We start from the raw sequence: 26768 nt of genomic DNA, 5'->3' as shown, positions 1-26768 counted from the left end.
TTAAAAGTGTTGTGGTTCCAGTGAATTTGAGAAGTGAAGACGTGGCTGCCAGTGGGGGGCATTGATTTTGTCAACTGAAAGAAAAATGCACAACGTAAGCCTCGTGGATTTCAGTTTTATTTGGAGACCTTACTGCAGACTACCGCCTGGGGAACAACCTCTCGGTAGCTCTGAGAAACTGCTCCAAGGAGTTAGGGGGAGAAGCCAGTACATACATGATTTCGGCTAAGGAATAGGTGCAATCCGGCACCTCTAGGTGTCACCCTAGAGTCGTTTCAGCTCTTCTATGTGTCCCCGTTTCTCCCTCTGGCAGTCTAAAACCACTGTGGGCACACAGAGAGCCCTGGATGGCCAATCCCTATGTGTGGGTCCCTGGATGAGCTAGTTTTTAAAATTAATGAGTGGGTTTCCCTATGGGACTGCTGCACGGTATGAGGATTCGCTTTCATCGCTTCCGTAAATTTCTCAGTTGCCTGAGAAAGTCGTAACTGGCCGGTAAGAGCCGTGTCCGTTTTTGGAGCCGAAAGCTCTCATCTGGTATCTTCGCTTTTGTCCTGACAAACCCTGTTAAATTGCCAATTTGATGAAAGACGTCAGGCTGGCCTCCTACCTAATCACCCAGTCAGAGCCTTCCCGGTGTCTTTCAACCGGATAGTTATTCTGAGTGTCTTTCAACCGAGCACTTTCTCTGTATCTTTCAACTGAGAAGTTAGGTACCTTTTTTATCTACTACCGAATGGAGCTCAGGATTGCCAACCAAGATGGGAGCTCTGAGACTCAGGAGGGACTCACCCAGTCGTCCGGACTCACTGAGGAGGCAGAAGGCACAAGGGGCCTTCGTTGGTACCAGGGCTCCAGAGGATTGGAGAGTTCAGGTGGAGAGAAGTCTGCTCTGGGTCCCTCTGTGGTCACCAAAACTGTCAACTGAAAGAAAAACGCACAGTGCAAGAGCTGTGGGTTTCAGTTTTATTGAGGGGCCTTACTATATATGGACTATTGCCCAGGAAACAGCCACTCAGCAGCTCTGAGAAGCCAGCATAGATATGATTTTGGCTGGGGAGTGTATGCAGTCAGGCACACATCTTGGTTAAAAATGACTCTGCTAGTCGCGAGGATCAGACATCTCGGTTAATGATTTTAGTGCTTTTCTGTGTATGCATGGGAAGGTGCAAGAATCTGGGTGCATTAAACTTTTTTCCGGAGGTATCTCTATCTCAGGAGCTTGTTTTTCCAAAGCACAAGTGCCTTTTTGTTTTTTCATCCTGACTGCATTTCAGGGTGCACTGTCGGTCAGCGACTGCACTGGCTAATGACTTAATCCTCGTAGAACTGGGTGGTGGGCAGCGTTCTTTGTTTTGCGATTTCTTCTGTAGCCTTCAGACCTCTTTGGTTCATGTTCACAAAGCCCCATCTTTCTGAATATTGTTTCTGGAGCTGCTGCCCTCACCTGCCCCTTCACCCCCAGGGCGTGGCTCTTACAGCATTTCCCTTTCCACTTTTGCCCCGTTTTTTTTTTCCATCTGAGGCATTTTCGCGCTGGAGCCTGCACATTTGCCTTGTCCTGGGTGGAGAGCTTGGGCGGTGCGAGGCCACAGCGCCCCACTAGCGGGCATGCGAGCCTCAGCGGAGCACAGATGGGGCCCCATTCTTGCCACCTGCTGGGCTGACCGGGACTGTCAGCTTGTCCACGAAGGACCCCCAGCTTGGGTTCGAATCTTCGTATCCGGTTTCTAAAGGCGGATGGAGGGGCAGCAGGCTGCTAAACTGGCTGTGCAAGCGGTTTTCTGCCTTACCCAGCCTGCCTCCCTCTCCAGCTCCCCCTGAGCTCAGCTGCTCATCGTGAGGCCTGGGAGGGCGTCTTGTTCTTTCAGCAGGAAGGGCAGCTTCAGGGGAGTCAGGAGACCAGGTTTCTAATGGACCCGTGAGTCAGCCCTTCTGTTTCCTTCCCAGCAAGGTGACGAGGGCAGGCTGCCTGTGGAGGATGCCCAGAGATGCTGAGAATCTCCAGCGTTGAATACTCAGCGGGGCTGCACTTTGTATTAACCTTCGATGTGCATCCTCTCAGCAGCCCTTCAACCCCCAAGTTTAAACAAGGGGAGGAGACTGCAGGTGGGTAGTTCAGCGGGTCACTCAGCCTGGGGAGGGGGGGACAACCCTCGCACCTGCTGTGATCTGGCTGCAGGGGATCCTCTGAGATGCCACTGTGGTACCAGAAATCACCAGGCTTCAGGAGGCCACAGTCCTGAGAAAAGCTTGGGTAATCTGTGCTGCGAATCCCCCTGGACTCCGGTCAAAGGGTTACTGCCCTTTGCCCCCTCCTGAACTCTGACCTTGCCTTGCAAGCGTATCAGGGACTGAGAACGCAGGACACCAGGGACAGCTAGGAGACCCCTGGGCTTTGTAGGAAGAAGCTGAAAATCTCAGGGCTGGGGGAGGGGGCACAATCAAGTCAGTGCTTTGCGTTGGTCCCAGAGTGGTGGCCGGGGGTACCAGGGGCCGAAGAGAGGAAGCAGCCCTTTCTAAGCAGCTCGGCGGAGAGCTGCTCTAGCTGGTCACTCAGGGCGTGCCACCCCTGCTGCTCTGGCCTCTCTCTCCCCAGGCCCTCCCCACCCCTTCCTCCCTGTCCTGCACCCGCCACATGAAATCACTGGGCGTCCTCTGCCGGATCGCAGTGGGCTACTACTTTTTTATTTTTTTTTGCGGTTCGCGGGCCTCTCGCCGCCGTGGCCTCTCCCGCCGCGGAGCACAGGCTCCGGACGTGCAGGCTCAGCGGCCATGGCTCACGGGCCCAGCCGCTCCGCGGCATGTGGGATCTTCCCAGACCGGGGCACGAACCCGCGTCCCCTGCATCGGCAGGCGGACCATCAACCACTGCGCCACCAGAGAAGCCCCCGCGGTGGGCTTCTTGCTGCCGTGGGGGCTGCACGGGGACAGACCCTAAGTGTCAAGTTCAGAGCCTCACAGAGATTCCTAGCGCGGTGAGAAGGGCACTTAGCTGCGGCGAGGCCGTTTGAAATGCCCTTTCAATGCCATTCGGTACTCCCAGACCCTAGCGGCGTGACAGGTTTGAAGCTAGACCCGGTCCTTGGTAGTGCGAGTGAGCTTTCCTCTTGGGGTCCCCAGTTTCCTTAACATGCGGAGAACGTGCTAGAATCAGGTTGCCCGTGAGGGTCAGGTAGGCAACGATTTAGGGGAGTGGGCCGGGGCAGATGAGTGCTGCCCTCTCTGGCTGAGGTAGAGGGTGTATCCTCCGCTCTGCTCTGGGCTGGGGGTGGAGGGGTTGGGGGCCGCAGGCTGGCACGTGGCCCCAGGGGTGAGCCCAGGCCACAGTAGGGCATCCTCTGCGGCTGAGCGAGACTGGGCAGTTGCTCATCAGAGGAGCGGCGCCGACCAGTGGCCTGTGGGCTGTGTCTGCCCACCGAGGCTGGAACTTGGCAAAGGTGCTTCCGAGGCTGAGGTAGTTCCTATTCAGTTGCTTAACCAAACATCTTTTTGGAAATGCATCACCCAAGCCCACCACCACTTGCAAAACAGTTTTGTAGAGAGACTTTCTGCTCAACGCAGCTCTTTTTTTGGGGTGGTGTGTTTTTAAGTAGGTCATGGTGGCTGTGAGGCCACTGAATGGTGGCCAGACTAGAGATTAAAGAGCTTTTATCCGGAAAGGGGCTGGTGAGAGACATTTGGTGCCTCGGGCCCTTTGCGCCTCCCTGAGAGCCGCCTCCCAGTTCCCTTTTGAGGAGCCCCTTCAGTATAGGAATCTCTGCCAGGTGACTCCTGGTACCCAGGTGACTAGGTGTCCCTGTTTCCGGATTCCCTGCGTGGTCAGGGGCAGAGCCACACCCTGGGCTCTCTCGGGACAGAGTCCTGAGCAGGGGGTGGGTGAGAGTTCGGTTGGAGGGTGTCAGTGGGGCCAGAGGGCTGGCCAGGCTCTTCTGGCATGCTTGTGCCACTCCAGCTCCCCGATTCTGTGAGCAGCCCCCCTCATCCCCACCATATCCTTCTAGGAACTTCCTTTTGCTCTTCCAGAGTTGCTTCTGTGGCTTGGACCATTGATATCTCCTGGTGGATATGGGGCCAAATCGAGTGGAGCAAGGCCCCAGCCCCGAGATGTCTTCTCAGGGCCCAGCGAGGCCCGGCCAGTCCTCTCCCTTCACTAGACCCTTAAGTTCCGAGTCAGATGCCCTCCTCTGGCTCGTCGTTCAGGAAACCCAGGCACTGCAGGACTAGGTATGTGTCTAGGCTTGCCGGGGAGTCGAGGGGACTATTTCAGTTAAGGGAATTACTTAACCCACAGGAATGTTCAGTCCTGGTCTCTTACTCTCAGGTTAGGAGGTTAACTGATTGGCTGAAATGACTTGAACTTTGGACTTTTAACAGCTGTGTGAACCCAAATCCCAAATCGGCTAGGATTTACTAGGTACCCACTTTGTGCAGGGCCCTGAGGTGGCACTGGTGCCCTTTGGACTTGACAGCCAGTGGTCCCTGCTCTCGGTCAAGTGAGGGGCTGCGAGGGGAGGGGGCACAGGTCGAGGGCTGGTGATGGGGCTCTGGGTCAGGCAGCCACGCGTGCTGGCTGGTGGCTGCTGTGCTGTGTTAGGTCCTGTGTCAGTGTTGCACCCTCTGACCATGAGGCTGCAGAGCCCTCGCCCCCTGGTAGGTGCCCCTTCCCACTGGCACCCCCAGAGGGATCCACAGGGGTGGACCCTGGATTGAGGAGGCCGGGCACTCTAGTTCTCAGGAAGCAGAAAAATCATTATTTACAAAGAACATATTAAAAATGCACGAGAGAAATCAGCCCTTGCCTCCCACCACCCGCAAGGTGTGAGCATCCTCGTGGAGCCTCATGGGTCAGAGCTGGAGAAGAGAACTGAGTCCCCCAGACGGGGGAGGGCGCTGCCCGGGTCCGGACCCCGTGTGTCTCTGCTTGGGAGGGATGCCTGCTTCCAGGCTCTGCCCTTTCGCAGCTTCCACACCTGGAGGGCGGCCAGCTGAGCTGCGTTGGGGTCTTCGCCTGGGCTGGTGAAGATGTGGAGAGATGTGTGAGCTGGCCTGCCTCTGCTGGGCAGTAGGACGTGTTGGAAAGTCACGTCCATGGTCCTGCCGGGCAAGGACCTGGACACTGTTTTCCAAGCAGTGACTGCAGAGTATTCTCAGGACAGAAGGTCTGGCTCTTGATGTTTGTTCCTGGGTCCCGGTTCTGTGTGGTGAGAAGGAAGTGTGTCGGCGGAGGAAGCCTCATACTCTGGAGATGGTTCAGGGAGGTGGGGGACAGGCCCAAAGCCCCCAGCCCAACGTCAGGGATAGCAGCTTCTCCTTCCTGCTGGTGTAAGTCCATCAGGATACTCTCAGGGGTGCTTTTTTAAAAAAAGTCGAGGTATAGTTGATTTACAATATTATGTTCGTTTCAGGTGTACAACATAGTGATTCAAAAAGCTTATAGATTATACTCCATTTATAGTTATTATAAAATACTGGCTATCTTCCCTGTGCTGTACAATACATCCTCCTAGCTTATTTCTTTTATACATAGTAGTTTGTACCTCTTAAACTTCCCCTACCCTTAGGGGCTCTTTTATGTAGTCTTCTGAGATGGAGTTTTTTTTTTTTTTTCTTTTTTTTTTTGCGGTACGCGGGCCTCTCACCGCTGTGGCCGCTCCCGCCACAGAGCACGGGCTCCGGACGCGCAGGCCCAGCGGCCATGGCTCACGGGCCCAGCCGCTCCGCGGCATGTGGGATCCTCCCAGACCGGGGCACGAACCCGCGTCCCCTGCATCGGCAGGCAGACTCTCAACCACGGCGCCACCTGGGAAGCCCTGAGATGGAGTTTAAGGTCCATGACCCCTCTGCTCAAATGGCCAGAGCGGCTCCCGTCACCGAAATTGCTGACGCTTACTCTTTTCCTTTATAAGGGTCCAGGTGCTCGTCCCCCAGCCCCCCACCAGGTCATGGCCGGGCAGGGCGAGCAGAGATGAGGAACCAGGTGGCTGGTTCTTATTTATCCCCAGGGCTCTGCGGGGGCCGGGCTCACCTTTTACAGCCTCTGAGCCCCGTGCAGATCATAGTCACTGTCAGAGGAGTTATCGGGCTGGGTGGAGACACGACGCAGGGCCCCTTCCAGAGCTGTGGACAGAAAGGAGGCCATTTGAGCAGGGTTATCCCTCCAGGCTACACAGAGAGAGCCCTTCAGAGCCAAGAGCCCTGCGGGGGCTGGAAGATCACAGAGACTTTCTGAGCTGCTGGCTCAACAGCCCTGAAACTTGTTGTGATCAAATCAGCTAGTGTCCTCTAACGATGCTGAACGCCAGGCTCCCCGCGGCTTAATTGTCAGTGCCAGTCAGGGAGCACTCGATACAGGGCTCTGCGGGCCACTGACGGATGCTCTGTTCTGCCTCCAAGGGATCCGAGGGGCCTCATTTATTGAGAAACAGGTCCTTCAGGTCACAGCGGTGCTGGGGTTAATGACATCCCGGCACATTCTCTCTAGCTGTATCCCTTCCATACCCTGCCGTGACCGGCTGTCAAAGGGGGGCCGTTTGATCCTTCTGCCCCCTGCTCGGCCTCCCTTCTTTCTCCAGGCGATCATGTGACCCTCTGCTCGGCCCTGCCGTCATTCCTAGGAGCGCCAGCTGGTGCTTACCTGGAAAAGCTGAGATTTGGGAGTTCCTGGGAGGCTGACTGTATTCGTTCTCCAGGTGGGAGGCCGTGGGGTTCTCAGCCTGGGACCGGACAGTCACCGTGTGGTTGCGATGGAAAGACACTGAGCGGATGTGGGAGATAGTAACATTAGACATGATGCTCTGTCCTCCTCCCCAACAGGGGCCCAACTCGAATTTCCTGTTCCCACTGTGTAACGTGGGGGTGGTGGTGCAAGGGCCCCCTGAGCTCCTTCAGTGCAACCCTTTTTCCCTTTCTTCCCCGGGAGGCTCATTGTAGCAGCGCTCAGGCTTTTAGAGCAGCTTTGGGTCGGCTGGCAAGCTGACGGGCGGGCAGGCCATCAGTCAGACAGTCAGTCAGTCATCAAACATTTATCAAGCCTAGAACTGGAACACGAGTGATAGGGCAGATATGGTCTCTGCCCTCCTGGAACGGGGGGGCTTTATATTGTAAGAAAGACTTGACAACACAGCGCCTTCTTGAAGGAATTGGCCCTTGACACACAAAGTGGGGGAGAAGGTAGAGTAGAGGCAGGAGGAGGGCTCTGGTTCTACCCACAAAGGGGGCTCTGGCTGTGGCCAGAAGGAGAGAGGATGGAGACCAGGGGTGGGGACAGGGCCGGCTGCATCCAAATGTCTTAAAACTGGCCTTGTAAATTGTTCCACGATAAAGACGTTCCATGATGAATCTAGCTTGGACAACCCTTCTTAACATACGTCCACTTTGGAGATGAACCACGCAAAAATGCCCACGAAGGTTCTGACAAGTCCTGAAGTAAAGAACCGTGTCTGGCTTTGCTTAACTCACTGATTTCCGAGTCTCTTTGATCACGGGGCCCTCTTCTCTGAGTACCACCCATTAACACCTGTGGCTACAGTCACACCTTAGATGAGCACAGGGGAGCTCAGAGGCCTCAAGGAGCCACTGACTCTGTCCACGGTCGGCAGTGACCCGTGACCCTGCTTCACGGCCTCCTTCCTGAGTCTCGTGGCTACTGACCTGGGCCAAGGGAGGATCCTGCCTCCGGGGCTACTTACTGTTCTGGTTCAATCCCGTCGGGCCAATCCACTGGCGCTGCTTCTTCTGGCGGACTGAGTGACAGACAGGAAAGGCACATGGTGGGGGGGAGGGGGGTTGAGACAGGCGTGGGCAAGGGGGGCGGGAGCCAGGGAAGGAGGGAGGAGGTGGCAGGTGCATGCTGAGGGGCCGGTTCTCCAGGAGAAACCACCGCGGGGTGCTTAGAACCAGAATTAAGACCTGGGAGGGCAGCAGGGACCCAGCCATCACTGCCCACCTCTGGCAGTGGGCAGCCTCTCTAATCTCACACCCTTGTCTCCGAATGATTTCCTCCCGAGTTCTGCAAGGCCAGGATGATACCCCCTACCTTCACAAGGTCTGGGGTCGCCCATTTGTGGTATGAGGAAACCAGAGCTCAGGGAGGAAGTGGTTCGATTAGCTGCTAAGTGGTGGAGCCGGCCTGGGGCACGTGTCTTCTGGGGTCAGACCGTCTGGACCCACCACAGTCTAAAGAACGCCCATACCCTCCCTTTGGGCTGGAGTGGGTCCCAGCTGGGCCCCTGGATGTGGGCGAATCAGTGATTTTCCTGACTTTCTGTTTGTTACTTGGTGCGGAGAAAGGCCGGTGGGCAGGAGAGGGGCAGGGCTGGGTGGTGAAGCGGAGGTGCTCCCGGCCGGCTTTCTGGAGGCGGGAACCCTCCTCTGTGGGGCTCGTGGGCAACCCGTCCAGTCTCCCCACGCAGGGGCTTGAAAGGGAGGAGGTTCGGGGCACCTACACCTACATTTCTTCACCAGCTTCTTGTAGGCGAGAGGGCCACACACCACCAGCAGCACTACCACAAGCACGAGGGCCAGGATGACGCTTGCCACTGTGCCTGCACCCAGGCCCGCTGGGCGTTTGTTCTGGCCTGCAGGAGGCAGAGTTAGGTCAGCCCCAGCCTGGGAGGCATCAAAACTGTCCGTTCAGAGGGAAGCTCCTGGCTGGCTGGCTGGCTTCCCCCAGTAACTCACCAGCATGTGCGGAAGGCAGTTTTCTATCTGCTGTCTCTCCACCCGTCTCTGAAATTCTCTGCTACCCGTTCATTTATCCACCATTTACTATGTAACAGTTGATCATCGGCTATCATTTGCCCCTCCTGTGATCAACTCTTTAAGTTTCCACCCTTTTCCAGTTACTATGAGTGATCACCTTGCCATCACATACAAATAGCCAGCCAGCCATTCATCGCTCTCTTTTCTGTGTGAGTCAGTTACCATTAGTGCAGCAAATATGTACCCCCCCCCTTGCTTTTCTGCTTTCCATCTGGAAGAGCAGAAGACGGAAGGAGAGTTCTATCATTCATTAGCTGCCTGACAATGGCGGCCAGTCTCTTATTGACGGTCCGTGCTCACTGCTGCCTGAGCACTCTTGTCCCCTCTCCCCTCGTTTGTCATCCCTCCATCCTTCCCCAGGGCTCTCTCTTTAGTTCCTGGGGCCTGTTCTTCAGAAATGTGCTCATCGACTGGGTCTTAGAAGGAAAATCCAGAACTACCCTCCACCCACCACGGGCTGGGCCCAACTCACAGGTGACAAACACTCTCTTGCAGTGGGATTTTTTCTGCAGAAGCTGGTGGCACTGGGACAGCTTCCCCGGGGGACAGAAGAACCCCCCGGAGGTCTTCTCGCCGGTGTCCAGCAGCTGGTAGGAGCTGACGTTGCCGCACTGCTGCTCCCGGCACACGTCCTCCCACCTCGCCATGCCCTTGGCCGAGGAACTGTCGCACAGGGCGTCCCACTGCTTGCCCTGGCGCACCTCCACGGAGCCTTCACACGTGCCGCTGCCCCCCACCAGGCGGCTCTGCACCTTGGGCTGGAAATCTGGGGGAAGAGCAACGGGAGGTGAGGTGGCGGGCTCGGCGGGAGCTCCCTGGGCCCCGAGCTTGCATGCCTGGTCACTGGGACCCCGTGACACTGGCAGAGTGGGGGCCCTGGCAGGGCCCGGCGCTCGGGGGTCTGGGTACCACGTGGGACTGCCTTCCTTTCTGCCTTTCCCTTCTTCTGGCATCCTCTCTGGCATTTTCCCCGTCAAGCCCTGTCCCTGGCGCCTCTGGGCAGCTGCAGCAGCTCAGGCACGTTCGGTGAAGAGGCTGGCAGTGCCCGTCAGCAGCCACCAGCGGGGAGTCGTCCCCCACCCAGGTGGCAGTAAGAGAAGTGGGGAAATAGGCCCCACCTGGGTCCGCTTCCCTCTTTGAAACGTCCTCTCATTCTCTTGCTGCTCCTTGAGAGCTGGGAGGGCTTTTCAGAGAGGGGAAACTGAGGCCCAGGGATGGGAAATACCTCCTGCTCTGAGAACTGGAGATTCGCAGGTGGGATGGAATCCAGGAATCCTGCTGCCCAGGCCTCAAGCCTGGAGGGACCAGCTTTCATAACAGGGCCTGGTCCAGCAGAAACGGATTCATTTCTGCTTATCAGGGTTGGGCCTGGAGGCCCACATGTGCTCGAGTTAGAGCGAGTTGTGATCGCAGCAGCTTTGGCCAGTTTCTATAGCAACATCCATCTTCAAAGCTCTAGTAAATCTTCTATTTAGAAAAAAAAAATCCAAAGGCAAGCCTTCTGGGTGTGGTTTTGCAAGTTGTAGCCTACAGGAGGGCTCCTAGCAGAGGGGTGGGTGGGCCTGAGAGCCAGCCAGGTTTTTGCATCAGGCCAAGAGATCCTTGGGGGCTGCTTCTGCCTGGAGGGGGAAGCATCTTACTAATTCACACCATGTGTCCAGTGGTTTGGGGGCATCCCTGCCTGCAGGATAGCCCAGTGGTCCAGAGCAGATGCTTCCCAGATGGGTGCACATGGGTCCCTGAGACTTTGCTGAAAGGCAGATCCTGATTGGTAGGTGGAGGGTGGGGCCTGGGACTCTGTAGTTCTAACCAGCCAGGTGAAGCCAATGCTGCTGGTCTGGGACCACACCTGGAGTAGCCAAGGCTTACACAACAGGCTCTGGAGTGATGCTGCTTGAGGGGAAACCCCAGCTAGTGCTCCATGATACTGAGGAAGAAATTTAACCCCTCTGAGCCTCAGCTTCCTCATCTGCAAGGTGGGGATAATAATAGCACCCGCCTTCTAAGCTTCTTGTGAAAATGAAGGAATGCCCTGACTAGTCCCCAACGTGATGTAAGCACTCAGGAAGTATGACTTCTTAAAGTCTGGGCTTCACTAGACCATCTGGTGATAGGAGCCCACTACGTCCCGAGGCATGCTGTGATTATCCTTATTTTGACCTGTGGTCCCTTTCCCCACAGTTTCCCCATTGATCCTCGTTTTGGGATCCCCCAGACCGGCCTCTGGGCTCCTGGCCTCGACCACACCGGCATCGCCAGTCTCTTCTGGTTGGTGGCCTGTGACGCGGGAGCCTCTGCGGGAAGTCCCCTGGGGCCCTGCTCTGGTTTTTCTCTACCTACTGTGCCTCAGGGACCTCCTAGGTCTCACCATCACTCCAACATCATCTGTCCCCGGGATTTATAAACTCCCCTCCTGCAAGCCTGGTCCCCTCCAAGCACTCCATCCTGCTTGGGCCCTTGACACAAGCCACAGTCCACCAAACTCACCAGCGGACCGTGCCTCCTCCTGTAAGTCCTGCCACTTCCCCGTGTGGCAGCCGAGCCAGCGGTACATTTGGGCTTGTTCTGCGTTACTTTGCAGAGATGCCCGGGGCGTTGGGTGTGAGTGTGGCCTCCCCACCCCATGGCCGCCCTACCTCTTAGAGGCCAACGATCAGCCCTCCATGTCCCTTGTGTTCTCCGTAGCGCTAGTGCCCTGTGCTGCACGGAGGGCTTTCAGGAACGTGTGGTGACTGACCACATGGGGGCGCCCGTGAGTCTTGGCCCGGTCCCACTCACCAGAACAGATGAGGCCAAGAGCTTGGCCTCCCGCCTGGGGCTGAACTTTTCTGAAGCACTGCTCCAGGGTGGCACATCTCCTGTTCTGGATCCTCCACCGGATTGGCAAGGGACCGCTCTCTCCTGGCTCTAGTTTCCTGGCTGCCTCGGTCTCTGGCAGAGGCCTCAGGAAAGAGCCACACTGGAGGGCTGCACAGATGAGGTTCCCCAGGTCCTGGATCCCGTCCTGGGACTCGATGCCGACTGTGCCACCCAGGCTGCCGCTGTAGAACTCCACCAGGCCTGCACACCGCAGGCCCCCGGGTCGCGCCACCAGCTGCAGCCTGGGAGGAGCTGGGAGGTGGGGAGGGACCTGAGTGCTGACGACCAGCAGCAGGGCCTCTCTTGCTCTGTGGTTCTAACACACAGACGGGTGAATGACTGGCCGACGGCCCCAGGAGGTGGTGAGGTCCCAAATATTGCATGGAACATGCGCTACAACTTTTCATGCTTATCTGAAATTTAAATGTAACTGAATATCCTGTGTTCTTGTTTGCTAAATCCGACACCCTACCCCCAGGGCCCTCAGAATCCTTTTACCTGTGGGCTCCGGAGTGGTTATGGGCGGGGGGCTCGTGGGAAGAGGTGTTGTCCTCAGTGGCTCTGAAAAGAGATGCTCTGGTTAGGGAGGGGGCCGGGACCCTGGGAGGGAGGAGGGAAGAGTAGGGGGTGTGGGGAGAGTTGGGGTCAACAACCGGCCATGTTGAGAAAGACCTGGAACTCATGATGTAAGTACCACGGGCCCCATTAAGTCCACTTGACCCACACGTTGTGTCTAGGCCTCCTGCGAGGCAGGCAGTACCGGCCCGTTTTACAGTTGGGAAAACAGAGGTTAAGAGGAGACAATGAAGTTAACTGTTGGCAGAACCAGCTCTCGACCTTTTCCTTCCCCAGACAGGTGCCAGCACGCCCTCAGTACTCCTCCTCCAGTTCCCCAGCAGTGTATGTTTCTGAGAGGGTAGTTGTAAATCGGGGACCCCTTCCACCTGCCTGCTCAAGCCCCAGATCACAGGCGTGGGCAGCCTCCTCGGGGCTGGTGCCCAGGCCCAGGGAACCCACGGGGCCAGCTAGTTACCCACCTAAGCAGATCAGGGCCAGAGGGTCCCCCTGATTTGCCTTGCTGTCGCTGCAGTTGGAGAAGGACCCCAGTTGTCCATGGCAGGTGATCTGGCTCTGGGGTCGCTTCCCTTTGAAGTGACGGAAGTGGGAGAGGAGCAAGGGCTCCCTGCATCGCAGCTCCTGGCAGAGCTTCCAGGCCCGACCGGGGTCCTCCCGGTGGAACGGGCGCAGGCCCCAGCTCTGGCTGTGCACCGTGTACCACTCGTCCTTGTAGTTGACCTCCAGATGGCCCTGGCACCGTGAGCCGGAGCCGCTTAGTCTCACTGTGAACCCTAGGGGTCAAAGAGGTGGAGGGGGCAGTCGGGCTGGAAAGGGCCCTCCATGGGGGCCCCTCCCTGCACCTTCCCCATCTGGACCCCACCCCTAGCAAGGCTCCCGTTGCCCACGGGCTGCCTGCTTTGCTCCTCCTGTGAGCGTCGTCCTCTGGGACCTTGCAGGGACTTTCCAGAAACTCAGGCTGATGCTGCCTCTGATCTGGGCAGCCCCTTGAAACCAGGCCAGGAGGACGGGGCTTGAGACCTCAGAGCCCAGGGAACTCGGGGCAGTGAACGAGGGGCTCTCAGCGCCCACCGTCCTGCAGAATCGCCCCTTCCTGGAAATTCTGTTTCAATAGACCCCAGATAGGGCCCGGAGCCTGATCTTTTTCTCTCTCTCTAACTTTTATTCTATTTTTTTTCTGTTCATTTTTTTAATTGAAGTCTAGTTGACTTACCATTGCTGTGCCAATCTCAGCTGTACAGCAAAGTGACTCAGCTATACACACACAGACATCCTTTATTTAATATTCTTTTCCATGATGGTTTATCCCAGGAGACTGGATACAGTTCCCTGTGCTATACAGTAGGACCTTGTTCTTTATTCATTCTAAATGTAACAGTTTGCATCTACCAACCCTAAACTCCCAGTCCATCCCTCTCCCTCCCCCTTTGCCCCTTGTCTCTAACTTTTAAAATCAGTTTTATCGAGGTACAATTTACATACAGGGACATGCACTCATTTTAAGGACACTTGTTCAATGGAATTTGACAAATGTATGCACACCTATAGCCCCCGCCGTGCTCTAGAAGAGAACACGCCCATCACCTGGAAGCTGCCTCATGCCTCTTCACAGTCGATTTCCCTGAATCCAGCCTCAGGCAGCCAGTGATCTGCTTTCTGTCACTAGAGATGAGCTCTGCCTGTTCTCAAACGTTATATAAGTGGGACTGTACAGCAGGAACCATCTTGCTCGAGTTTGGAGCTAGGATGCCATTGCAGGCTTCCAGGTCCCGGCCCAGGGCCTACCAAGCCCTCTGTGGCCCCTTTTGGTTGCCAGGTAGCTTCATGAGATCCTCTCGCCACATTTGTCACCAAATACATTCAGCATGATGTTATCTCAGGAAATGTGAAAAAGAGAGGTCTGTGGTGAAGTGAGTCTGGGAACTGCTGAATCTGAAAATGCTTAACTGAGTTCCTCATTGCAGGACTTCTCGGAGCCTTTACTAGGCCAGTGTCCCCTGTCAGGAGTCTGCAGTGGGTGATGTAGTGTTGCCTACCCTTCATCCAACGAGTTCCGTGGAACCCTGTTCGGGAAACACTAGCCTCTAGGATTAAAGTCCAACCTCTAAGGCAAGACATTTCACACAGTTTACAATCCGGTGCAGCCTCTCTCTGCAGCCCCAGTGGCGAATGTCTCTGGCCAGGGAGCATCCGGCAGGACTGGGCAGGAAAAGGACTTTGCAAGGTGCAGTTATGGCCAGTATCTTTTCTGTGCCTGGTGAGTGGGTCATAATAATAATTAGCACGACACCCAGCATTTGTGGGGTGCTTTACAGCCATCCAGGGCATCTATCTGCAAATGGGCCTCACGTGTGCGTGCACGCATGTGTGCGTGGGTAGGGGGTGTGGGCTGCACTCTCTCTCTCTCTCTCTCTGTAAGGTGCGATTCGCTCCGATGGAGGGATGGCAGGTCCCCCTACAGCCTGGTGGGATTGTTCCCTGCCCCCCTCTCCACGTGGCTCTTCCTTACCTTGGTCCTCTAAGTTGAGCCCTCTGAGGCCTCTGAGGCAGGAAGTGACTGCAGAAAGGAGAGAAGAGGGTCAGGAAGGGAAGTCTCTCTCCTGCTTCGCCTCACCTCTAGTCACAGCCTGATCAATGGCATTTTTGCCTCCAGCCACTGTCGTGGGCTTCAGGGGCAGGGATTCTCATACTACAGATGGCAACCCTTAGGTGGGTCATGGAACCAGTTTAGCGGGTTGCAACCATCAATTTTCCTTCTTGTTTTAAAACTTTACTTTTTATTATTATTTTTTAATTAAAAAAATTTTTTTTGTGGTACGCGGACCTCTCACTGTTGTGGCCTCTCCCGTTGCGGAGCACAGGCTCCGGACGCGCAGGCTCAGCAGCCATGGCTCACGGGCCCAGCTGCTCTGCGGCATATGGGATCTTCCCGGACCGGGGCACGAACCCCTGTCCCCTGCATCGGCAGGCGGACTCTCAACCACTGCACCACCAGGGAAGCCCAAAACTTTACTTTTTAAAAGAACATGCAGTAAGTTCCATTTTCTTTTAGTGCACAATTCTATGAATATGAACACGTACACAGATCTCCATAATCACCGTAACCATCAAGGCCATACAACAGTCCCATCACTCCCCAAAATTTCCTCATGCTGTCTCTCTGTAGTAATATGCAGCATTGCAACCATCAATTTTTAAAAAATCATGTAGTAACACAACCATCGATTTTTAAAAAACTGAAACGGACTAGAATAGAAATGTCAGAGTGCATCGTGTTTTGTGAGGATACGGCTCACTTTGTGTGTGTTGGGTGGCAATATAAAAACATCCTGAGTGTTGCTTTCAGTCAAAAAATGTTTGAATGTCATAGTTCTAGAGAGCTGAGAACTGAGCCGGAACGGGAACCCAGAACATGTGTTACTTTCTAGAATTCCCAAGACAGGATAAGAATGATAGCAATTTCTCTTTAACAGCTCCCAGTTCTAGAGGAGGAAATCAGAGCTCAGAGAGGCAAAGGGGCTTGCCCAAGATCACATGGTCAGTTGGTGAAGGAGCCCAGTGGACTTGGGTCTGGGGGGAACTGGCATCCCCTCTGTCCTGGCTCCTGCCTGGGCCCCTTCAATAGGAATGTGGCCCATTGGGCAGTCCCTCCTCCTCGAGCCTCGTCTGACTGTGGAGCAGGGGTGTCAAAGTGGCTCGTTGTCCGTGGCCACGTGTCCGGCTCGCGTGTGGCTGGGGCGGAGGTTTGATCTGGGTGGGGACGGGTCGGGTGGCACGCCTGTATGGCCTCAGAGCCCACCCTCCACGTTGGCTGCCCGGCTTTATCAGTCGTGGAGCAAGTGTTTGGTTTCCATCTGCCCCGGGCTTGCTTCTCACTTGGGAGCTGGGCACAGCATCGGTCAGGGTGAGTACTTTATATAGTAAAGGGCTGTGTTTAAGTTTCTTCTGAGAAATTGTTGCTGGGTGTAAAAAGTCCCGTTTTTGCCTGAGTGTTCTGAAGCGGGTGGTAGAATTTTAAGGGGAGTCATGCCCCACCAGCCTGCCCTCTCCCTCCAACCAAGACTCCTTGTAATTAAGTTGTGGCCTATGGTAAGTTTCTTCCATCTTGGCAAGAGCCCGCCATGGTTGCCCCGGGAGTCCTGGGCCTTGGAAGGGGAAGGTATTTCTCACACAGAGGGCATGTCGGGTCCAGAGCAGAGGCCAGAGCTCTGGCCTGGGTTGGGAGGGGGCTGGCCAGCTGTCCATCATCTGATCTATTGCAATGGGCAGGGCAGCCTCAGGAGGACATGGTGGAGATGCCCGGCTAGCTTGGTGAGAGAGGAGGCAGGGGGCCTTTGTCCAGCCCTCGCCTCTCACCCCTGACCTTCCACTCCTACCTCCCTCCGTCCCAGTTCCCACCATGAATGGGGCTGTACACCTTTAGGGATTCATTTCTTTGGCTAAACCCTGAGGGCACTTATGGGGATAGGGGACCCAAAGATCCATTCTTTGGTGCTGAATGTTGCAGGATAGGTTTTCTGGCACTGATGCCTTTCTCTGGGTCTGAATACCAGCTCTGCCACTTCCTTAGCCCCTGTGAGCCTCAGTTTCATGGTCTGAGGCTCAGTATGGGAGCAAGAAAGGGACCAGCTTCATAGCAATGTTGTAAGGATGAGATGAAATAATCTATGCAAAAGACAGCCCGTGCCTTCCTGGCTGGCATTCAGTTCAACACCAGAGTTGGTGTTGCTGGTTGTGGAGCTGGCTGGGCCCGGGGCAGGGGTGGGCGGGACTGCAGGCCTGCTGGGGAGTTTTCCCGGGGGCAGGGGTCCTTGTCTGGACGCTTGGAGAGCCAGCTCACAGGGCTCGCCACCTCCCTTTCCCACCTGGGACCTCCGCAGTCCCAAAGTCACCACAGTCAACGTCCGTTAACAGCAGCTACCAATTATTGAACACCTACTGTATACTCAGCCCTGGGCGAGGGGTCCTTACGGGTATCGTTCATCTTCCGCACGGCCCCACGATTTGAGTTGAATATGTTCACAATATAGCTGTCGGGAGAGGCAAGTGCCCTGTCCCGGGTAACACCGCCAGCAACTGGCAGGACCTGGATTTGAACCACGAGCATGCCTTCCAAACCCATCTCTCTGCCTTCTGCCATCCAGCTGGGCCTCCAAAGTGTCAAGTTCAGAGAATGAACAAATGAGCAGAAATGAACATGACCTTGACCCTGACCCTGGTGCTGGAGTCCCCAGACCCTGAAGCCCCTGGGGACAGGGACTGGGCCTGACCATCCCTGCGGATCTCACACAGAACAGCCAGAGAACATTCTCAGGAAAGACTGAACAACCTGAGAACCAAGAAAAATTCTAAAAAAGAAAATGCTCTGTGGAGAAAAGGCATCTATGCATTCCAGGGCTTCGCCTCCCTCTGGGAGCCTGACTGGCCTCAGGTGAGCAGCATTTCTTGTCTTGTCCCTCCATCACCGTCACTGTCACCACCACCATCGCCATCACCACCATCACCATCACAACCATCAACACAGTCACTGTCACCATCACCACTACCACCATCATCACCATCACCATCACTGTCACATCATCACCATCAACACAGTCACTGTCACCACCACCATCATCAACACAGTCACCGTCACCATCATCAACACCATCACCAACACTGGTACTGTCACCATCACTGTCACCATCACCACCATCACCACAACCATCCTCAACGCTTTTTTTTTTTTTTGCGGTATGCGGGCTTCTCACTGTTGTGGCCTCTCCCGTTGCGGAGCACAGGCTCCGGACGCACAGGCTCAGCGGCCATGGCTCACGGGCCCAGCCGTTCCGCGGCATGTGGGATCCTCCCGGACCGGGGCATGAACCCGTGTCCCCTGCATCGGCAGGTGGACTCTCAACCACTGCGCCACCAGGGAAGCCCTCAACACTTTTATAGCTGTACTTTCTCCTAGACACTTTTATACATTAACTCTCTCAGACCTTACCACAGCTCTGTGGAGTTGGCACTATTATTTTGATCTCCATTTTACAGATGAGGGGACAGAGAGATTAACTAACTTGCTAAGCAACTGATGAAGAGCGGGCCCAGGACTCCAAGCCAGGCCATCTGGCACACAGTCTGTGCTTTTGACCGCTGGGCCTAGCTGCCTCCCTTCCCTTCAGAGGGAAGGCTGCCACGGCCTGCTCTGTGTTTCACCAATTCCTGCATGTCCCCGGCGTGCAAACCTGATGAAAGACAGTGAACTTGTGATTCCCTTCAGTCAGTGAAACATACTGTGGGAAGACTTTCCATGAACTTGCTGTGTGATCTTGGCAAGTCACTCAACCTCTCTGGGCTTGGTCTCCTCGTCTGTAAAGTCAGGAAGTTAGAGTCCACCCTCCCTCACCTTCCTTTCCATTCAAACTTCCATGATCTATAATCTTCAGTTCCTGATGTAGCTCAGCGGCAGGCAGGCAGGCAGGCGTGGGCAGGTGAGATGTGTGACTGACTGGGAGCCTTCCTGGGTGCTGCTTCTTCCTGTCTGTCCAGGGATCCGTTCAGGTTTTGATTGTCCACAACTTATTTTCATTCTTTCAGCTGCTTCTCACAGGGATCAGACCAACATCCTCCTTCCATCGAACCCTGCTGACTGTGCTCGGGGTCCCTTTGACCCCCTCCCTGGCTACAGCTTAACCCAGCCCCTGCGTGCAGCCCGAGGCCCAAGGCTTTGCTGCTGCAGAACCTGCAAACAGAAGCCTGGGGACCCATGATACCAAGAGGGACAGGAGGCACAGAAGCATCCTGCCATTCCCCAGGTTCTCATCCAACACCACACCCCGAGCAGCTGGGGCCAGGCCCCTTCCCTCCCCTGCCAACCTTTCCTTGGAGGCCCCACTATTTAGGGCTTAGACTGGCCAAGCCAGGGAACGATCAGGGCCAAAAATCCAGAGAGACAGTAGGAAGGCTTTTTCACTCTCCCCTCCCCCCTCCCATGTCTGCCTTTGCAGAGATTTAACCATTTTGACTCTGCCTGCCCTGATGAGGTCTCAGTGAGGAGTAAATGAATTCCTGAAAGAGGCTCTGAGACATTTACGAGCTCACCTCCTTCCTCCCCTCTCCTCTTGCATCCCCCCCATTCTGGATGGTTCTCTCTTTGGTTCCCTGTACAGCAATACTCTGGGCCACGTCAGGCCACAGATGAGTTTTATTTGCTCAGCACAGTGTTATAATTTTTTTTCTGGAGCCCATTGTTTTGAAAGGTTTCTTTCTCTTTTTCTTTTTCGGGCAGTACCATGCCGCATGCGGGATCTTAGTTCCCCGACCAGGGATCAAACCTGAGCCCCCCTGCAGTAGAAGCGCAGAGTCTTAACCACGGGACCTCCAGGGAAGTCCCTTACTTTTCTTTTTTGTAAAAAAAATCCCAAGGTCCAGATATTTTTCAAAAGCAACATGCTTTGGCCACGTGGGGCTGCATCCCCATGAGCCCCCAGGGCAGCCTGTTCTGTCCTGGTTTGCCAGCACCCTCGGGGCACCCTACTGTCACCCTGCATCTGGAGAGCCTCAGCTTCAAACACATGATGGCTTCTGCAGCAAAACATATGAATTTTCACAGTAAGTGGGATGTGTCAAGATTATAAGTAGTCTCCTATTCATTCAGGTCAGGATTTGCACTGTAAACGTTTGCCAGAAATTTGCAAATTTGGGGTGGGGTTGGAATTGCAAATGAACGTTGGTGGACCTGTATTATCAGTCCCACTTTACAGCAGAGCCAGAACTTGGCCCAGGCTGCTGGCTTCAGAGCTTGTACACTTGATGCCACCTCTGACCCACTCATGGGCCTGCCTGGACCCGTGAGCACCTATGCTTGCAGCCCTACACACTGAGAACTGGAGACAAGAGTGTGGCCTGCCGAGGGTCCCGGGGGCCCCGGGATCCCAGGGAGGAGCTGGGACTTTACAGATGATAATAATAGTCACAGCGACCTCTGACCCCGTGCAGACCCCAAGGGTTTTTCACGGGAGACCCCATTTCTTCCTGACTGCCTCAATCAGGGGGGGCTGTCATCACTCTGTTTTCCGGATAAGGAAACTGACAGACTGATTTAGTGCGGTTTGGAAGTCTGATGTTCCATTTCTTCCGTTAACAGTGATTCCCTTTAATAGTCCATAACATTCTCACCAATTTACAGCAAACACAATTTGTCAACTGCCTTTTGGGGGCATTCCGGATTTTCCTTCCCTCCTCCTCTGCTGAGAGGCTGACTCGGAAGGCCAGGAACTCCGCTTTTCTGAAACGACTGTCATCAGTGGGGCTGTGTTAACCTGAGTCTGTATCAGGGCTTCAGGGAAACAAAGATCTCAAAGGGCCGAAATTCTGTTTGTCGGGTTGAGCACCAGAAGAAGTGGTTGGTTTTTGATCAGGAGCCTTTTTATGTGCAAAACTTGTAGAAAATCACACTGGGCTTATGCCAGGAGGAGCCTGGGGGCTGGAGCCTGCAGAAGGAACAGCGGATTCAGGTCTCTAATCTCGCTCACCCAGGGTCTGCGCCGATGAGCGACGGTGCGCAGCTTGTGGGCACGGTGGCCTTCGTATCTGAATTGCAATTCCACGCTCTCCCTGGTGGCCTCGTGTGTTTGATTGAATTTGCATGAGTTTCACGCCACCGTATGTGACTCCACTGTCACAAGGACAAGGCCTCCTTTCTGTTCAGAGCTTCACATATCCCAAAGCCCGCACAGGGGCTCGTCCTTTCCATGCACAGCCCTGTGAAGAAGGGACCGAGCTCACCCCTATTTTCAGATCAAGAAACCGAGGTTCAGAGAGGCTCAGTGACTTGCCCAAGGTCACAGAGCTCGCTGTTGGTAGGGTCGGTGAAGAAACTCTGCCACCATCACTTGACAGGGCCCCATGGGACTCTACCACTGGGAGACCCCAGAGCCCGCTCGCCCATGGTACAGAAAGGGGAAACTGAGGCTGGGGAGAGGGAGGGGCTCACTCCGGAAGGGAGTCTGTGGCAGTACAGGGGACCCGTGCTGCCTCTGCCAGTTGCCACCAATCTCCTATCCTGTTTCTACCACATCTCTCCCAGCTGTGCCCCAGGGACAAGGGAGTATCAGGGTCCCTGTGGGAGCCGTATGGGTCAAGCCCCCCCAGGGGTACATACCAATGATGAGGGCAGGGGTGGTGACAGTAGTAGTTATAGAGGAAGTGATACAGGGCCACGATTCACTGTCTGCAATTCAAAGTCTAAAACCAGAAGTCTTTTCGGATGCATTTGGCAGGAAGGCATTTGTGCCTTCAGTGTGCGAATTCAGTTTCACTGCAGAAATGGGAATGTGTTTCATTATGGCATGTTGCCCAGTCTGGAAAATTCTGGGTTCCCAAATGCATCTGGCCGGAGGCTCCAGGTAACGGCTTGTGGACCTGGAGAGGCGAGAGTTCCAGTTTCTCTCCAGGGCACTCTGCCCCCTTTCTCCTCTGCTTGGCCCCTGGGTGCCTTGAGTTCATTGGAGAAAACGCTCTGTGCTCATGGAGGCTTCCACAGCTGCCTCGCCACCAGCCTGTGTGTGACGGCCCGTCTGCCTGCAGCCGTCGTCCCCGGGTCCACATAGCATGGTGCAATCGGTCATTTCCTACATGTATTTACTCAAATATTATCTTCTCGTGAGACCCACTGCAACTTCCTGGGATACAGCATGGCCCCCGAGCTCCCAATCCCCAACCTCACGTCACTTCGTGACCTCCTAACATCCGTATGATCATTGATTTAGCTTCTGTCTGTCTCCCCATCACACCCCAACTACGATGTCGGATGCACCTGGACAGGAATTTTGATTGTTCCTTGCTGTGTCCCCAGCACTTAGAACAGTACCTGGCACATAGTAGGTGCTCAGTAAATACTTGCTGTCTGAATGAATGAACCAGATTTAACGATAGCAATTATCCTTTGAGATGGGCAAGTGGTTATCCCCATTTTATAGATGAGAAGGCTGAGTCTCAGAGGGGTGTTCTTGTCATTTGTGAGTGGCCAAGCAGAAATCGAACCCGGATCTGCGTTGCTCCAAAGCCCCACAGGCCTTCACACATGTCTGCACGCAACACAGGCACACATATAGCAGGTACACACACAGCACACACACACATGCTCACCAGGCACCCACAGGCACCCACATGCATGCACACAGAACAGGTGCTCAATCAATTTTGTTGGGTGGAGTTGAAGTCCCTCCCTGGTCCCCTGGTCACTGCAGGGAAACCCCTCTGAACTGTAGGCAGGCGCTGGTCAGAGTGACCAGAGGGGACAGTGCCAGCCCCTGAGCCCCCAGGTCCCTCTGCTACCCGCTGGGGGTGGGGAGCTCGGGGTTGCTGGGGGCCTGATTCTTTGCACCCAGAGCCAGCAAGGGCCTCAGCTCTGCAGCTGGGGCCGCGGGCCGGATGGCGGGCTCACACTGGGCGTCCCCTCTCCTCTCCTCTACTGTAGATGCCCAGCCCCCCTCGGCCTGTCCTGCCCGTTGCCTTCACCCTTGATGTCCTCTCTGCCTGGGACACTCCTCCTACTTTTCTCTGCCTGGCTGGTTCCTTCCATCATTCGGGTCTCAGACGAGACATCATCTCCTCAGAGAGGAGCCCCTCAGACTGGGAGCCCCTTCGAACGTGAACTTGGTTAATGAGTCTCAAACATTGCGGTTTCCTTCGTTGCGATCACGATATTTAGAAATTTGTAAATATTTCGGGTGCGCCCTCCATGAGGGTGGACCCCTGTGTGGATCACGGCTGTATCCCCAGAGTTTTACACAGAGCTGGACACCTAGTAGATGCTCAATAAATGTATGTGGATGAATAAATGAATGAATAACTAGCCTGTGCAGGAGGACTGGGGGAGAGAAAGACTGATGGCTAGGCTCGAGGCCTCCCCACCAGGTCCTGACACCTTGTTTCTTGCTGACTCTGATAATAATAATAATAAATTTATATAATAAATAAATTTATATAATAAATGAATTTATTATTATTATTAATGCTTACTGAGCACTTACACAAACCGACATTCCTATTAAAGCTCTGTATTCATTGATTCACTTAATCCTTATAAATCGCTATGAGGCAGGTCCTATTATTATTCCAATTTTGCAGAAGAGGAAACTGAAGCTTACAGAACGGGTCCATGGTCACCCAGCTGGCAAGGGGGGACCAGAATTCAAACTACCAAGTCCGTGACTTTCCCAAGCCTTAGTGCCAGCTTCCGGAGTCCCGGTGGCCGGGCCTGAGCCTCTGGGCAGTGATCAGGGCTGCCTCCATGCCCCACCTTCAGCAGGTGAGCCCTGGGCAGGTTGGAGCTCAGGGCAGCTGCAGAGGGAAGGAGGCTGTGAGCATCTTCATGTACCAAAGGTCCCCCAGCCACGGGCACAAACTTGATGGCCAGCCAAGAGGCCGCAGTGTTCCCAGGGCTCTGGCGGTGAAGCATCTCTACTTGGAAGGTCTTGAAGGGCGCCTGTGCTGTTTGCCCCCAGCCACAGCCCTGACCCTCGGTGTCCCCAGCCCTCGGTGGCTGCCTGTCTGCTGGTGGCGGTTGTGTCCTGCAGCCATTTTCCTACTCGTGGGAGTGGCTTTGGTGTGCCTTTGCTCTTGGCTAGGGGTACAGAGGAGCCCCCACGAGAGCAGAAGCACTGCACTGGGGTGGGCTCTGCAGCTCACTAGCTGCTCCCCCTGGACCTCAGTTTTCCGCACTGTAAAATGGGGACAATGGGCCCACCTGCTTCCTAGGCTGTTGTGAAGCTTTCAGAAGAAAATGGCTTTAAAAGTATTTCTTGGGCTTCCCTGGTGGCGCAGTGGTTGAGAGTCCACCTGCCGATGCAGGGGACACGGGTTCATGCCCTGGTCTGGGAGGATCCCGCATGCCGCGGAGCGGCTGGGCCCGTGAGCCATGGCTGCTGAGCCTGCGCGTCCGGAGCCTGTGCTCCGCAATGGGAGAGGCCACAACGGTGAGAGGCCCCAACGGTGAGAGGCCCGCGTACCGCAAAAAAAAAAGTATTTCTTAAGCTGTGACCCGCTGAACAATGGGAATGTTTTTTATCCACCAGTTACACACACACACACACACACACACACACACACACACACACACACACACACACTGGGAATCCTGTGCTCCTGGGCTTCCAGATGGTTCCCACACTCTGGTGAAGGCACTGCCTCCAAGGCTTCCTGACTCTGGGCTCCATTAGGCCTAGTCCTACCAGGAGCCTCGCCCCTGATGGGGTTCAGGGGGAGGCCAGCAGAGCAGGACTCCACCCCCACTCCCAGGGGGCTTGGCTAGACTCCTGCCCTGCTGGGGTCAGAGGCCACAGGTGAGGGGTCGGTGGGGAGCTTAGGGGCCTGGTCCTTGGAGTCTCCAGGGCCTAGGAGGGTCCCGTAAGCAGCGGGGTCCATCCGTCAGCCTCTCCCCTGGGGACAGAAGGCACTTTGTACCTCCTGCAGCTCCATGGAAGAGTAGCCGTGAGGACATGTGTGCACGTGTGCCATTGCCACATGCCTGGGAGAAGGCAAGTCTACATTTGGAGGCCATGTTTTACCCATGAAAACACACACACGTACACACACACACACACACACACACACACACCTCTCACACACACATACTCACACCTACACACCCGTTTTCTAGGAGGCACTGAGGCCCCCCACCAGGCAGGCAATGTCCCCAAGTCCTTTCCCTTCAAACTGGGAAACTGCAAGCTGCCGCCTGTTCTCACCTGTTCCCGTCCCGAGTCAGTCACCTCTCTCACCCTGCCACACCTTCCAAACCCTTGAGAAGTGGTCAGATCTTACCCAGTTCACCCCCCCTGCATTTTCTAAATAAGGAGATGGAGGCCCCGAGAGGCTCGGACCTATCTGAGGTCATACCCGGCCAGGCTTGGACCCCAGGGCTCAGGTCACGAAGTACCCTCCCCTCCCCGCCCCTCCCGCTTGCTCAGGACCCTCCCCACTGGCCAGTGTCGGTGACACCCCAGCAGCAGGGCTCCGGTCCTGAACTAGCGTCCCAAGGCCTCAGGGATGGAGGACTGCCCTTTCCACCGTCTCCCCTCTGGCAAACAGTAGGCCCCAGACTCACCCACCCCAACCTTATCCCCAGACAGCTTCTCCAGAGGCCCCAAGTCAATTCTACAGTGGCCCCCGGGGAAGTGTTCAGAAGCCCCTCCTCTGGGTCTGGAGTGACAGTAGGCCCACACCTGGCTGGCAGGCCTGGCTGAGACCCCCTCTGGGATGAAACCAGTAACTAGGGACTAAGGTGTACGTCTTTGACATCTGCTCGACGGTGATCCGGTCCCCACCCTGCCCTGGCCCGCTTTGCCCAGAGCATCATCAGAACTGCCCAGGAGACGGCAGTTTCCTGCCCCTGGAGGTATCCAAGTAACGGCTGGACACTCATGGGGTGGGGGGTAGCAGCAGAGGGAAGCCGGCATTGAATGAGGGCTGGACAACTTGATTTCTAGGCCGAGAGTCTGATGTTGGCATGGATTCCACCTCGAAGGGGACAGTAAGGTCCCCAACAGTGCAAGAGAGAAGCAGAGGTGGGGCCCTGGGGGTGGGACAGGCAGGGCCAAGAGCCGAGCTGGGGCTGGGGGAGAAGACAGGGATCCTGGCGGCCCCAGCCCTCCGTGCTGCTCCAGAGAGGTGACATGCGGGCCTGAGTCAGACTGAGGGGATCTGACTCCGGCACCTTCTTCTCTGTACCCTGAGCCCAGGTACCCCAGAAGACACCCCAGAAGGGGTACTCACCCAGCAGCCCTAGCAGGTACAGCGCGGCCAGCGGCGGATGTCGAGACCCCATGGGCGCGGCCTCCTCTGCCTCCACTTCAGCGAGCTCGGCCCCTGTAGGTGAGGGTGTCTGGCCCTGTGTCTGCCTCTCCGGGAGAAGGGGGAGGGGCGGGCAGGCTCATGCAGGGGTGGGACAGGGGAGCAGGCAGTGTGGGGCCTGTGTCATCGTGTTTGAAGTTGAAACTGTCAACTTCCTCCTGGGTAAAACCATCTGCCCCAGTTCGAATGGCGGCCCTGATCTCTGCCAGCTTCCTGCCCGGGGTGCCTAGGCCTGGGCCAGTGCCCTGACCCCGCCATGCTGGGACAGGGCTGCGGCCTGGGGGAGCCCTGAGCCGGGCCGAGGGGAGGGAGGCCTGGGGGAGGGGGTTGGGAGAGACGGGGGACACGTCTCTGAGCTGTGCTGGGGTGATGAGTGAGAGGTGGGAGGTGGTGGGCACCGCCCCTGTCCTTGCAGCAGAGACTCAGTGATGAAAAACCAAACCAAACCCTCCATCTCTGCTACCGGGATGAGGTAGCAGTTGGAGGTGAATCCCCGCAGGTGGCATTTTACGAGCAAACACAGGAGAGGGCTCCTCCATGGACCCTGGGCTTGCATCAGGGTGTGTATGTGAGAGCTCAGTGTGGATGGCGTGATCTCTGTGTCGATGTTGCTGAAATAAACCCCGGGCTGCTGAGGAAGAGGAGGGGTGCTGGGCATTTTGCAAAGCAGATGGGGTAGGCCAGCGACTGACCAGGGAAAGGTTCAGCCTCTCTGGGGCCTGGGCTCAGGT

The 26768-nt window shown here is 55.7% G+C and overlaps 1 protein-coding gene across 1 annotated transcript; it reads right to left on the bottom strand.

Annotated features, from left to right (window-relative positions):
• Window positions 1-4800: 4800 nt before the first annotated feature.
• CD5 (CD5 molecule) lies at window positions 4801-26068 on the bottom strand. The gene is made up of 11 exons (XM_082660269.1): window positions 25960-26068; window positions 14708-14755; window positions 12660-12971; window positions 12121-12183; window positions 11542-11874; window positions 9236-9529; window positions 8454-8579; window positions 7692-7745; window positions 6638-6757; window positions 6029-6120; window positions 4801-5354 (listed from the first exon to the last, which is right to left on the bottom strand). The coding sequence occupies exons 1-10, from the start codon at window positions 26009-26011 to the stop codon at window positions 6032-6034; spliced, it is 1491 nt and encodes a 496-aa protein (XP_082516395.1). The 5' UTR covers window positions 26012-26068; the 3' UTR covers window positions 4801-5354; window positions 6029-6031.
• Between the last annotated feature and the right edge of the window lie 700 nt (window positions 26069-26768).

This window comes from Grampus griseus (genome assembly GCF_964374135.1).
Source record: "Grampus griseus genome assembly, chromosome: 8".
NCBI classification, from domain to species: domain Eukaryota; kingdom Metazoa; phylum Chordata; class Mammalia; order Artiodactyla; family Delphinidae; genus Grampus; species Grampus griseus.
This window is presented reverse-complemented; position numbering and strand designations above follow the sequence as displayed.

What these genes read in the sequence shown, in the direction of transcription:
- CD5 (XM_082660269.1), bottom strand. Translation starts at nt 26,011, where the DNA reads ATGGGGTCTCGACATCCGCCGCTGGCCGCGCTGTACCTGCTAGGGCTG. An exon ending in AACCACTCCGGAGCCCACAG is followed by an intron (nt 11,875 to 12,120) that starts GTAAAAGGATTC and finishes CCCACCTCCCAG; the next exon opens with CTCCTCCCAGGCTGCAGCTG. An exon ending in CAAGAAGCTGGTGAAGAAAT is followed by an intron (nt 7,746 to 8,453) that starts GTAGGTGTAGGT and finishes TCTGTCACTCAG; the next exon opens with TCCGCCAGAAGAAGCAGCGC.